We start from the raw sequence: 12,499 nt of genomic DNA, 5'->3' as shown, positions 1-12,499 counted from the left end.
GCTCGGAGAGATTTAGTCATAAGCAGCTTCAGAATGTGCACAAAACTACTGACCTCTCCCTCAGACATATCGTATGTTAAGCAAAATTTTGAGCGTTGCGAGAAGTGTGAGCTTTGTTGAGCTGTGTCACCACAGATGATACAGTTTGCCCATGACCATGCTTTATGTGTACATTTGTCATGTGAGCCATAAAAACCTGCCAGACCAGCAGTTTCACACGTGGCTGTCTCTTTCCCCATCTCTGCATGCCTACATCACAACCCTGCAAGTTCACAAAAATAGCTGCAATTTCAGATGCTAGCGACATTCTTTCCTTGAACTGCAGCCTTTGCAGTAGGCAACACTACGCAGTCTACAAAAGAGCCAGAATGAAGGCGTGGCATTCAGTTGCGTCTGCTGCTAGCGTGCCACTATATGGCAACGGCATGGCTGAAAGCAGTGGCGGTACAAGGGCCGCAGTGGCTTGAAGCCTCCTGTATGCATGGGCACTGCCATGGCCACATGCACTGCCCACATGTCACCAACACCAAGACTGGCCGGTCACTCAGTATGCTCCTGTGAGAACTAAGCAAGAAGTGTGGCTACTTGACTGGATTGCTATACGGTTTCGTGAACAAGGCACGAAAAGAGAGGACAGTGGAAGGGAGGCAATATGCGCACTCTAACAAGCAAATGCTTACTGAGCTATTAACATGAGCATCTTATAAATGACGTGGCATAATCAGGGAAAAACACATATCACAGAAAAGCATCCCAGAAGAAGAAAAGGAGGCAGAGCAGGGGGGAAAAAAACGAACAGTGGAAAGCAATCTTCAGGGTGCCGGGACAAGGAGGGAGTGCTGACGCAACCATCGCCTTTCTGAAAAATGTGTAACACTCCATATGTCCTTGCACCTTTTCTTCACTGCCCCTTCTCAACATTTTGCATTGACTGAATAACAATGTGCAGGCAATATCAGGTTTGTCGCAGTGTGTGTGGCAAAGTGGCTGCCCACAGCAAGTTCCAGATATCCTGTGTGCTCCTGCAATTGTTCACTGAGGCATCTAACCATTCTTGTTATCATGACATCAATGAGCTACTGCCGGAGCACTTTGGCAAAGGGTGCCTCGATGCAAAAGCCAAGGGTTGTACATTTTGGATCCAACTCGAAGGTAAAAAAAATCAGTGGGTAGTAGCAGTAACAGATTACGAGTAAATGGTCCAGCAGCAGCTGGAGCCTACTGCACTAAACACAATGGGGCATGCGTTAGATACGGTTATAAAATGTTCAGGTATAAACCATGCCTTAATGCACGAGCTATTTCTCTCCTCCAAATACATGACAAAAGAAAATAGATGAATTCCACGCCACAGTGGCAACTACGCAAACTAGGCAACTACGCAAATGCAAACCAAGCCTGCTGTGCAGGCCTGATGTGCTTACCTCCTATGGTAGATTCCTGGTACTCATGAAACTGGCCTTTGACGAAGCGCAGCACCAGACTTGACTTCCCCACAGCAGACTCGCCTAAAAGCACCAGCTTGAACTGGCAAATCTTGCCCTGCGGCGCCCCATTGGGCCTCTGAGCCGCTGCCCCGCGTCCTGCCATCGGAGCCTGCGCACGTCACAAGGAGGCAGAAAACATGACACACTGGACACACCTGAGTGAACTGGGCCTGCCCTTTGCACTTCACTTTATGCTCATCATGCAAGACTGCCACCAAGGCTAGCCACGCTTGCGTCATACAGTAATCACAAGTGATCATGCTGTAATCATGGTGTTTATACCATTGAGACACTTTAGCACTGCAAACTGCAGAGCTTTGCATATGTCAATTTACACCAAGTATGCACACATGGAGAGACTAAGGTTTATAGGCACAAACTGCACAGCCTCCAAACTGTTGCATGCTACACACAAAAAACAGCATAGATGCCAACGCTGGGGATACACCCCGGCAGCGAGATTCACAATGAGTTATTAATCCATCCCACAAAAATGCAGCAAGTACACCAGTGTCATAAGCAAAGTAGCAAATTCAGCAAGGACAACTAAACAATGGAAAAGGTTCAAGGAAAAAAAAAGTTAAAAGACATCCTCAGGCAACTCTGTTAAGGCTGCAAGACTTCTTTAACTAAACTATACGACTGCATGAGATTGCTTGGATACTATTTTGCTCAGGCAATGCACCAGAAGGCACAATGTTTTTTTATGCGGCTGAAAGGGCAACTTCGGCGCTTTTAGTACCCCCACGTATTTTACTGAAACTTTCAGGGTAAGTTCACCGCAGCCTTCAAAGATAGTTTCTTTGTCTAAATCTGCTTCCTGCTCCCACAGGGACAACTCCAAAGTTCCTTGCCCCTCACCATGTTACCCAGAAGTATGTATTCTGCCATGCATGAAAACTGAAGCGTCAAGAGACGTCGCTGCACGTTTCCGAAGGCACAAAAGGTCGGAGGAAGGCCTGCTGGACCTACAGCTGCACAATTTTTTGTGTACATAATTTTGTGTACTTACATGGGAGACTTGAAAAATATATTACGATACAGTGACAAAGCAAACTTTTTGCTCAGGCCAGAAGATATAGCTAAAATTATCTGTAAACAAAGCAACGCATTCCTCTGAATGAATGCAACATTAGGAGGCTTGCCGCAATAGAGACTGATTTTACCCGAATGCATATTTGTGCACCAAGAACCCTGGAAGAAATGGTGCTTGCTATAAGCTCAGAAAAGTAGTTATCAATTTTGGAATAGATTAAGCAGAGAATTAGGTTCCAACTTTTTCAAGTATTACAAAGCAAATCAAGATTCCCTCACTCGCAAGCCAACGAATGCTATCCACATAGTGGCACACCAGCAGCAGCAGAAGTACTGTGATCCAATGGGAAAAAAAACAAAAAAAAACAGCAGCTTGGTGGCACCGAGAGCAGTTCAAGCTGCTCCCACGTGAGAAGCGAGTGGCAGGAAATGACGTGACGCTGACGTGTCCCATCTTTTAATTTTGGTTGTGTTTTCTTCGTTTCAGCAGCAACGGCAGCAGCGAAGCAGTGTCAGATTGCGGATTTACTTGTTGAAATGGATGACAGCAGTGATAGCTGGTTTAGCTAGAGTTCGAGCAGCTCATCGAGCAGCTCTTGAAGTGATGAAGACCGAAGTGTATGTTGAAATGTTTGAGAACAGTTCTCACCACCGCAGAAAAGACCCAAAGTCGAGGCATAGTCACGAAAACCGTCTGCTTACTCAGAAGAAGAGGTGAGCAGTTCATATTCGAAGAGTGAAAGATCATAGATGATTTGTTAAAGCAAACAGTTTTATAAACATCTTATTACTGGAGTTTTCGTGGTTGGCAGTTCAACGATGAATATTACATTTAGCTAAAACTAATTCCTGCACAAATTTACGCGGTTTCAGCCGGCTGTTACAGAGATGCTGGGAAGGCACATCACGCTATACGCCTTCGCATTTGCACTGCTCCCCGAGTGCATGGACGTTCCAATGGGGGAGCAAAAAGTCTCACTCTCGCTGCGCTACTGCTCTGCTCGTCTCACTGCTCTTGCCTCTGCTCCTGTTCTGCCAATGAAATTCACCACTGGTCTTTGAAAGCTGGTGCTCTTCCCTGCGCTCCTGGTATTACAAACCGTGAAATAATCTCGTAACGTCCGTATTCTGACCTTTTCTGAGGATTCTACAATAGCCTTTAAATGGCTGGTACACACACTTCAGATGCGATTTTTTCAACTTTGTTTTTTGCTCAATTTCAATTAATCTTATACTATTGAATTCAAGAAGTGAACTATGGAGCTTGCCATTTTTTTTATGGCTGAGTCTAAGAATTTTGTGAACAATACTGTCACCTAATTATGTTTATGTCGTTAGTGTGCTTCGACATAACTGAGCATTTTTATGATATACCTCAATAACAAGATAAATAGTGTAGCACCACATGGCAGGTCTTTGCCTAGAGATCCATTTCAAAAGGAACCAAAAAAATAGCGGAAAAGTATTTTAACGACCCATAAAAAATTACCCAATAAGGCTTCAGTTATTTCAGCACAATATGGAACCGAAATCAAACATAATGAAACTATTTTTAAAACAGGAGGATAGGAGGAAAAAATACTTATATACACACCCAATTTCGTTACAATGTCTCAAAAATTCATTTTGAGACCTAAGTCCTCCAATTATTAGTGACTGCTATTCAAGATTTTTCTATTCCAGAAGTATTCCACAGCACCCTTTCTAAGGGCATTCTGAAATGTAACGCTTCAACAACAGAAGTTTTGGAGTCTAATGTTACACCCCGGTGGTTTCTGTTGCCCTTTTCATAATCTTCCTGAGCTACACGTACGAGGCTGAAACAACAGTGAGCGCCGACAGCGAACCACAGCGGACCATTCCTGAAAGACTGACCATCACCGAGCTTACTTCCATACCTTCACAAACGATGCACGCAACAACGCAGGCCACCTGAAAGCGCTGCGATCCTCGTTCCATAATCTAACTTGCATGACAGAATCATGCATTCCATCATTCCCAAGGAGCCCCATTAGGGGCTCGAAAATGGTCGCCTGGCTTGCAGAGTGCATGCGCGTCACCTGGAAGGTTTCAACCATGCTTATCTGTAGCAGCGCAGTGGGTACTGTGGCCCACGCACTGCATCATTCATTTCATCTAATGAGACCTTGAGTGTAACCCTTTTCACCTGACTCATGTTCTCTCAACACATCCCAACAAACAGCCCAGAAACAAACTTTAAAAACAGAAAATTTAACATTGCGACTTCTGCACCATGAGATCAGCGCCAGATACATGCTGTTCAGTTCAAAAACCCAATTGTCAGACTTCGCTTGTTTTGAAAAAATGGTCAATACATGCAGTAGTCCTGTAGGAAAACTGGCAGCTCATTGCAATGGTATGAAGGTCTAAATTTTTAAGTCTGAAAACTTTGCTGGCGGCAACAGTAACTGTGGCTGCGCTGGCTTCGGCCAACAACCAGCACATGCTAACAAACTCTAAACATAGTTGGGGGAAATGTTCAGCAGAAATTAGGTCGTGTTCGAACAACTGGGAAGTTCGGTGGAAATTCGGGGAGAGTTGGCAGGCATGCAACTGTGTAGTGAACTCCAGCATTTTGCATCTGTAATATGTCCATGAGCGACAGCACATAACAGCGTGAAAGTCGGCTTGCTACCGCATTACTGCTGCCTACCACCAGTCATCCTTGACTAAATTATTGACTTTCCAATGGAACTTACAGGCAGTTTCCCTGACCCATTGACTTCGACCCCGAAATTGGCCAAAACTTAATATAATTATGTCCACCCTCAATAATGTCCACCGCACACCGTACTCTTTTAGTGCCCATTTCCATCCGTAGTCCTACTTTAATCCACCAGGAGCTTATCCAATGCACCACTGGCCTCCATGAGAGAGTACAGTATTGCCAAGTAACCTGCCATTTCTGAAATTTCGTGAGGTGCCCATATTTTGAAACACTTCGCATAAACTTGCGAGTATGAAAATATATCAAATACATTGCTAGCCATAAACCCACAAGGACAAAAATGCTGGACTGATAACAGCATCCTCTCAATGTGAAGAAAACTAAGAACTCTGACTCAACAAATGTCGCAAGTCATTAAACAGATTTTCATGCATATTCAAGATCGCACGAATAAAAACTGAAGTAGCACAAAAAGGTCCATTACAAGAAAGCAATATGAACCAACTAGCCAGACAGCAACCTTGCTAAATCTTGAGATTCTTGAGCAAACAAACCCCAGTGCAAAAAAGACAGCAATAACTGCAGTCTTCAAGAGCCCTTCACTAAGTTTGGATAAAGCAAACAAGTGCAGCATGCTGGTGAGAAAGACACGATCATGTTTCAAATTATTGGAGTCATGTAGTTTAGAAGAACTTCTTGTTGGGCTAGTTGGCGCATTGCTTTGAAGAACCACGTTGCGCATTCAAAAGAGAAACACGGGAAAAGGCCAAGAAGACGGAAAGAGCACAAATTATCAACTGAGTTTATTTGTGTGAAGGTGCCCTATATATGCAGAATCACAGCACAAGGACAAGGGGAATGAGAGAGGGGGGTAAAGCCGGTCATCTCCTGATCAACAACAGGTGTGCAGATTAAATTCTTCTCCTCCTTGTACAATTTCACAGAAGTGTCGCTTATAAATTTATCGCCGTTTTCTTTTATGTGGTAGGCCTCCAAAAGCTCACGCGTTGTTTTGTTTTTACTTTTCCCCAGAATTTTTATCTTCCTAAGCAGAGGCTCGCATCCACTGCAAGCAAAGCAATGAGCAGGCAGATTCACTCCTTTATTTCGAATTGATCGGGCATTGGAGTCATGTGCAACATGAAAGATAGAAAAGTTCAAACTATCCACTCTCTGCTCATTCTTCAAACTCCAAGCTGCTGCCTTTCTTTAAGGCTGAGGTCCCATGCTTGTGCATAGCCACTGGCCATTTTTCATAATGTTTGCTTGATCATTGTGGCACAACTGCTTATGACAGGAAACAAGTTTTGGCTCCTTAGAAAGAAAAATATTTACTTTTGAACAGTACGCACTGTTAACAGCAATTACTGCAGGCACAAGCGGAGAGAACTAGAAACACAATGTATAAAAAAAATACTTGTTAGATTTGCCTCCTTGCAAGTTTTTTGGAACAGCTACTGCACCAAAAAAAAAAAAGGACTGCTTCTGCAGCGTTTAAATGAAATGTTGATCTCTGTAAATGCCACATGCTGAGATTTCATCTCTAATGGATAGGTATTTAGAACCGGCACTCTAAAAATTACCAAAAATGACAAAACCGTGCATATTAATGCTTAATAGCTTCCAGTTAGACAAAATTCCAGCTTAGTAATTGACCAGGCCTCTGTGAAACGCATTTTCTTGGTGACAAGTAACTGACCCTCTACTTTTGGCTCTCCACTCGTGCCAACAATAATTGCTATTAACAATGCATACCTTTCAAAAGTAAATACATTTCTCTTTCAAAGGAGCCGGAACTTGTTTTTCTATCATGCTGGGGGGTAACAACGATAGTGCAAACACTAAAAAATGACTAGTGGCCACGAAAGCATGGGAACTCAGCCTTAATGAGTGACGATAAAAGTGGCATCCCACTAAGCAGTAGGGATGCCCAGCCACTGACCAACAATACTGCCTGTCAGGCAAGATGACAATACAGCACAGGCTCAAAAATAGCTTCTTTTGGCATCAGACTACAATACCTGACATTTTTCACGATTCCTTCTTTCAAAAGCACAGTTCTACAGCTTCCAGTTAAAGGCAGCTCCAGCGGGTCTTAGAGGCCAACCTATTCCAGTGAAACTTATACTGTACGTTTTCCTCTCATTCATGACTATTTCCACCAACCTTGGCAGTAGACATACAACATTTCGTTCTTCCACAAATCGATTTTAATATTTGCCATTTCCATGGCATTTACACACTGCATTTGCGATGTCACAAACATTACCCGCACACCAATGCGTGCTCCTCGCTTCAATAACAATTTTGAAGCTTGTATTAGGTCATCTCAGACATTTTATAAAAGGAGTCATATTCAGTTACAAACTTCAGCTCTTCAACGCAGGTACTAGTGTATTTCCAGTAACGAGTGTGACATCACCGCTTTGAAACTCAAAGCATCGTCCCTAGCCTTGGACTTAAGTTGCAGTTTGGCTTTATGTTTTCACTGTTTTAAATAGTTCCACTCACTATTTGAAAGACTTGTGGCAGAGAGAGGGAACTCTTAAGGTATGTGATGCTACTATCCACTCAAAATGCTCAAAAACCCATGGAGTCGCCCTTTAAGCAGTGCCGCCGAATGGCGAACAGAAAATATTTTAAAAACACAAAAGAAAACAAAAGCACCCATTCCTATCGGTTGTATGGCATAAATCAGCGTTGTGTTTTTGAGCACTTAACATAGCAGCTGGGCAAGCTGGTACATCTGCATCTTAGAACCGAGTACTGCGCTAACAGACGCACAAAAGAACTGTGTGCGTCCCATTTACTAGCCTCTTCTGTTGTCAGTTTCTGTTAGCACAGTACCCCAGTTTCTAAGACACAAGCAGTTCAAACCATTTTGCTTAAAATATTTCAACACCCAGAATTAACCACATGCAAATCATTTACAATCTCCCCTGGTTGTGTGTTTATTTCCTGGTTAGATTTGAGCTGCTTTGGAGCCAGAAATGTTTAACAAGATGCGAGACAAACAGGAAGGCAAAATTGGAAGTTGGGGTACTATACCCCTGAGCATATAGTTACACTGCTGTTTCCTGCTGTAGTGGGAGACCAATGCTGAAAAATTAGGTAAAAGCGCAACTTTATGCTCAATTCAAAGATGCCTCTTGACCGAAGCAGACACTAGAGTGCCTTGTAGCACACATATTAAATGGGAAACCGTTAAACAGGTATAAGCCTGACAGAAAAATAATGCGATTATACATCAAGCTGCATGTGCAAGATAGTGAAAGATTTATTATTTTCCCTTTTCTTCACCTTCAATGGATACTACAGCCATTACAGCTCCCTTAAGCAGATACTGCAGCCATTCCAGCTCCCTTAAGCAGATACTGCATCCATTCCAGCTCGAGTTAACTGTTTAAGAGTTCTTGGGCATTCTATATATACACGAAGGTTATCAGCATCACGTGTTCTAAAGAAGTAAGCATCACACATTCCTAGGCAAGCACTCTGCTTTACCGATTTTTTTCTTGCAGATGCTAGCAAGTATAAGGAAGACAAGTGAGTTTGAATCTGCTTGGCTACGTTCTCATTCATTAAAAATGCAGCCATCAACTACAGCAAGAAAGTGGAGAGGAGGAAAACAAAACTGCAAGGGGGCATGGCCCTTGGGCAAGAACACCTTGTACTCCCTGACAGACTATAGAGACATGATGCGTTGGTGGCATCTTGTGTATGCATGTGGTAACAGGCATCGTTACTCTAAGGAGACCTGAGACACACCAAATGATAGGCTTTAAGTCAGAAATCTCAGGTGGTGGCTGAAATGGTGGCAAGAACATAAGGCTCGTACGGAATGGAATGCACAGGAGTTAGCAGCCGAGAATGAAGCGCAGCGGCAGAGTGAGAATGTCTAAAAGTGGCAGAATGCAGCAAGAACAGCCCATAAGGAAACCACATAATCATGTGATTAATACCCCTGTCACACGGGACTTCTTCTCGGCCTTTGCCGTAAAGTTCTCTTATTGCACTAAAGGAGGAAAACCGAAAAGGAGCAGCGACGCTGCTACACGGAAAATCCAAAGGAGCTAGAATGCGGCCTCCGTGAATGCCAAAAGTCACCACTGTGTGTGAAGCGGCGCTAGTAACATTATGAAATTAAAGCAGACGGTAGCACTTCAGCTAAGAGTGCTTTCGTTCATGATGGAAAAAGTAGCTATCACAATAATAAACGAGCGTTCTGACGGTGAGAAACTGATATTTTGAAAGTTTTTTTTTTTTTTTCATCGTTCTCAGTCCGACCACGGTAGGCGCACTTTTCCGTTCGGCTCCTCGTTGTGTTCGAAAAGCGTGCTTTGTTGCTTGTGTCTTTGTGCACACACGCAAACTCAAAACACGCACACAACAAAGAGCAAACGAAGAAAAAACAGCAAAGCGAGATGCGCAAGCACGTGTGTGTCGATGCGGCTGCTGAAAAGCGTTCAAGTCCTTTCTTAGCAGTGTGGATGTCTTTAGTCATAGCCTCCTCTACGGTTAAGTGCACTGTAACGCAAATTAACCATTAAATGAGATAAATTAGATATTTTTTTACGATTTCAACATTAAAATTACGTCAATTTTTTATTCTTTGAGCTCGCTAGCTGGCGCTGCCATCTGGATTGCTCCTTTAAGCAACTTTAAGGCCGCTGACGGCCGCCTTTATTGCTACAGACCTTTATAGCAAAGGTCTCGACGCTTTGCCGTGTAGATGCGCGTCACGCGCCTTTGGGGCAAAGGACCTTAATTTCTAAGGCCTTACAAGTGCCCGTGTGACAGGGGTATAAGTCTGTTTGGAGCACCCCTCACAGCAGCCTCTAGAGCAACCGTTGACGAAGAATGCATACTACTTCAAAGATGCACACATATTAAATGGAAAACACAGTTAAACTGGTATAAGCTGACAGAAATTGGCTGCTGATGTGCAAAAAAAAGTCATCCAGGAAAAGGCCTGCAAATGTGTGCTGAAATAATGCCACGCCTGAACTACACGAAAAATCAAGTCTTGAAAGACAGTTCTTTCACCAGTGATCCCAAAACATATGCATCACGACCACCTGGCCAAACAATTTTTAGCTGAAAGAAGTCAGAAGAACTTCAAATTGCCAGGCAAATGACACCTACCTCATTCAGCAGAATCAACACAATTCAGACACCACTGAATGTACAATGTCCTTTGACGTGTGCTCAAACATATGCATAAGGAAGATAAAATTCCACATGTTGGTTTCTTCAAAATAAAGCAGACAACGATTACAATGTCCTTTCATGTGCGCACAAACATCTGCAGTAAAGAAAGAATTTCTACACATTGCTTTCTTCAGAGTGAAGCAGACAAGAGACACAAATGGAATGTACTTCAGCTTCCTGGCAGATAGCAACTCTCGGGGCCGCCACGAATGCACACAGCCGATGCCAAGTGCCGACCGATAATGGCCAAGCGCACTCAACAGCCCCCCCCCCCCCCCCCCCCAAACTGATGCCAAGTGTCGACCGATAAAGGCTAAGCACACTCAACAGCCCTGCCCTTCCCCCATGCCCCCCTTCCCTCCAGAGATTGTGCACAAGGGACATAACGATGAGATTACTCATTCCTCAAATGCCATGTCACAAGTCAAAGAATATGAACAATACCGACAGATATACACAATCTTAACAATGTAGACCTAAGCAGGCTTAAAAAAATTGCAGGCCTACCGACAAATGTGCAAAATAAAGAAAATGTGACCAAGAAGAGAAATCTCACCAGTTTGGAAACAATCACCAGCAAGTGTAAAACCTAAGGCAACCCTGAAATCTGCTTCCCCACAATCATTCTCCAAAATATACAACCCAATGGCACACACTAGCAGTACTATCAACAATGCTATAGAGACAAGAAATCATGCAACAAGTGATGAATTAAACTTTTTGAAGTTCTTACAAGGCAGTGGTTGCCACAGGCAGACCAGTGCCCATGAAACATCTTTCCCACCCAGATCACAGAATAGTTCACCATACTGATGCATGAAAAATGGCAGCAGATAAGCTTATCTATAACTTAGAAGCAAGAAAGCATTGCACCCACACTATCGACGTGCCGCCCGCCAGCGTGCTGGCTGCGCCCCGTGCACTAAGCGCTGCTAGGCCTAACCTACTTCACATCGAAGCCGTGGCATACAGTGCTTCGGAACTGGTTTGGTTTGGTTTATGGGGGTTTAACGTCCCAAAGCGACTCAGGCTATGAGAGACGTCGTCGTGAAGGGCTCCGGAAATTTCGACCGCATGGGGTTCTTTTAATGTGCACTAACATTGCACAGCACACGGGCCTCTAGAATTTCGCCTCCATCGAAATTCGACCACCGCGGCCGGGATCGAACCCGCGTCTTTCGGGCCAGCAGCCGAACGCCATAACTACTCAGCCACCACGACGGCTAGTGCTTCGGAACTAGCCACAGCTTATCACAAGTTGTCTAATCCTGTTACCTATAAATATAAATAGCACTTATCAAAATTAAATATGGGACAGTTTGTTTTCGCAACGCCTTCGGCTGCGAAGCACGCAAGGCTAAGGCCGCCGCTAGGCTTTAGTTATGTTTGCTTTACTGCATGACAGTGATGTGGCGAGTGATGTGTTCATAAAGGCCACACTCAATCACACACTATGTTCACCTCATCACGCAGTTTCACAGTGCTAGTGCTGCCATCAGGTGCCAAAGGCCATGCAGCTGACCCGCCTCCATTTGCGAACAGCGATCAAAGAGTACCATTATGAGAAGCGGCACTTGCAGGGGCGTGGCGTGCCATTCGCGCCATTCAATAAATTGAATGACAGCCTAAATTAGAGTTCGATATATTACGTGACTTTCCTACAAATTTACAAGAGAAATTCAAGGGTGTAATCTATGTGTTAAGAAATATCCAATAGTTCAAAATGTCCGGGTTCAATATATCCAGGCTCAACTGTACACATCGATCACATACGTCCACGTGTTTGCGCCAAAGCGAAGCCTAGAAATTGGCTAAATGACCGTTACAATGAATTAACAAGACATGCATCTGACCAGACAAGACAATCACCTCCTCAAGATTCCAAACATGTCAGTATTTCACCAAAAACAGGACACATGTAACCCAAAAATCAAAATGAAAAACAACTGCCAATGCCATCAAATTACATGACGTTCCCTATGATGAAAGATTGCGGAAACTAGATTTTATTAGTTCATTATTAATAACATGAAATCCCCTTAAACTTCATGCAAAAAATAAAGCTTCCCACTACTCC

At 43.7% G+C, this 12,499-nt stretch overlaps 1 protein-coding gene across 3 annotated transcripts in view; it reads right to left on the bottom strand.

Annotated features, from left to right (window-relative positions):
* Rab5 (RAS oncogene family member Rab5) overlaps positions 1-12,499 on the bottom strand; it is a 44,245-nt gene that overhangs the window by 24,151 nt on the left and 7,595 nt on the right. For all 3 annotated transcript variants that reach the window (XM_077660085.1, XM_077660086.1, XM_077660084.1), the window contains exon 2: positions 1,425-1,596. In XM_077660085.1, coding sequence (XP_077516211.1) covers positions 1,425-1,590 — 166 coding nt within the window. In that variant the 5' untranslated portion in view covers positions 1,591-1,596. The remainder of the gene's footprint in view (positions 1-1,424; positions 1,597-12,499) is intronic.

This window comes from Amblyomma americanum, chromosome 3, assembly GCF_052857255.1.
Source record: "Amblyomma americanum isolate KBUSLIRL-KWMA chromosome 3, ASM5285725v1, whole genome shotgun sequence".
In the NCBI taxonomy this organism is placed as follows: domain Eukaryota; kingdom Metazoa; phylum Arthropoda; class Arachnida; order Ixodida; family Ixodidae; genus Amblyomma; species Amblyomma americanum.
The sequence above is the reverse complement of the archived record's forward strand: the minus strand, read 5'-3'. Positions and strand labels throughout refer to the sequence as shown.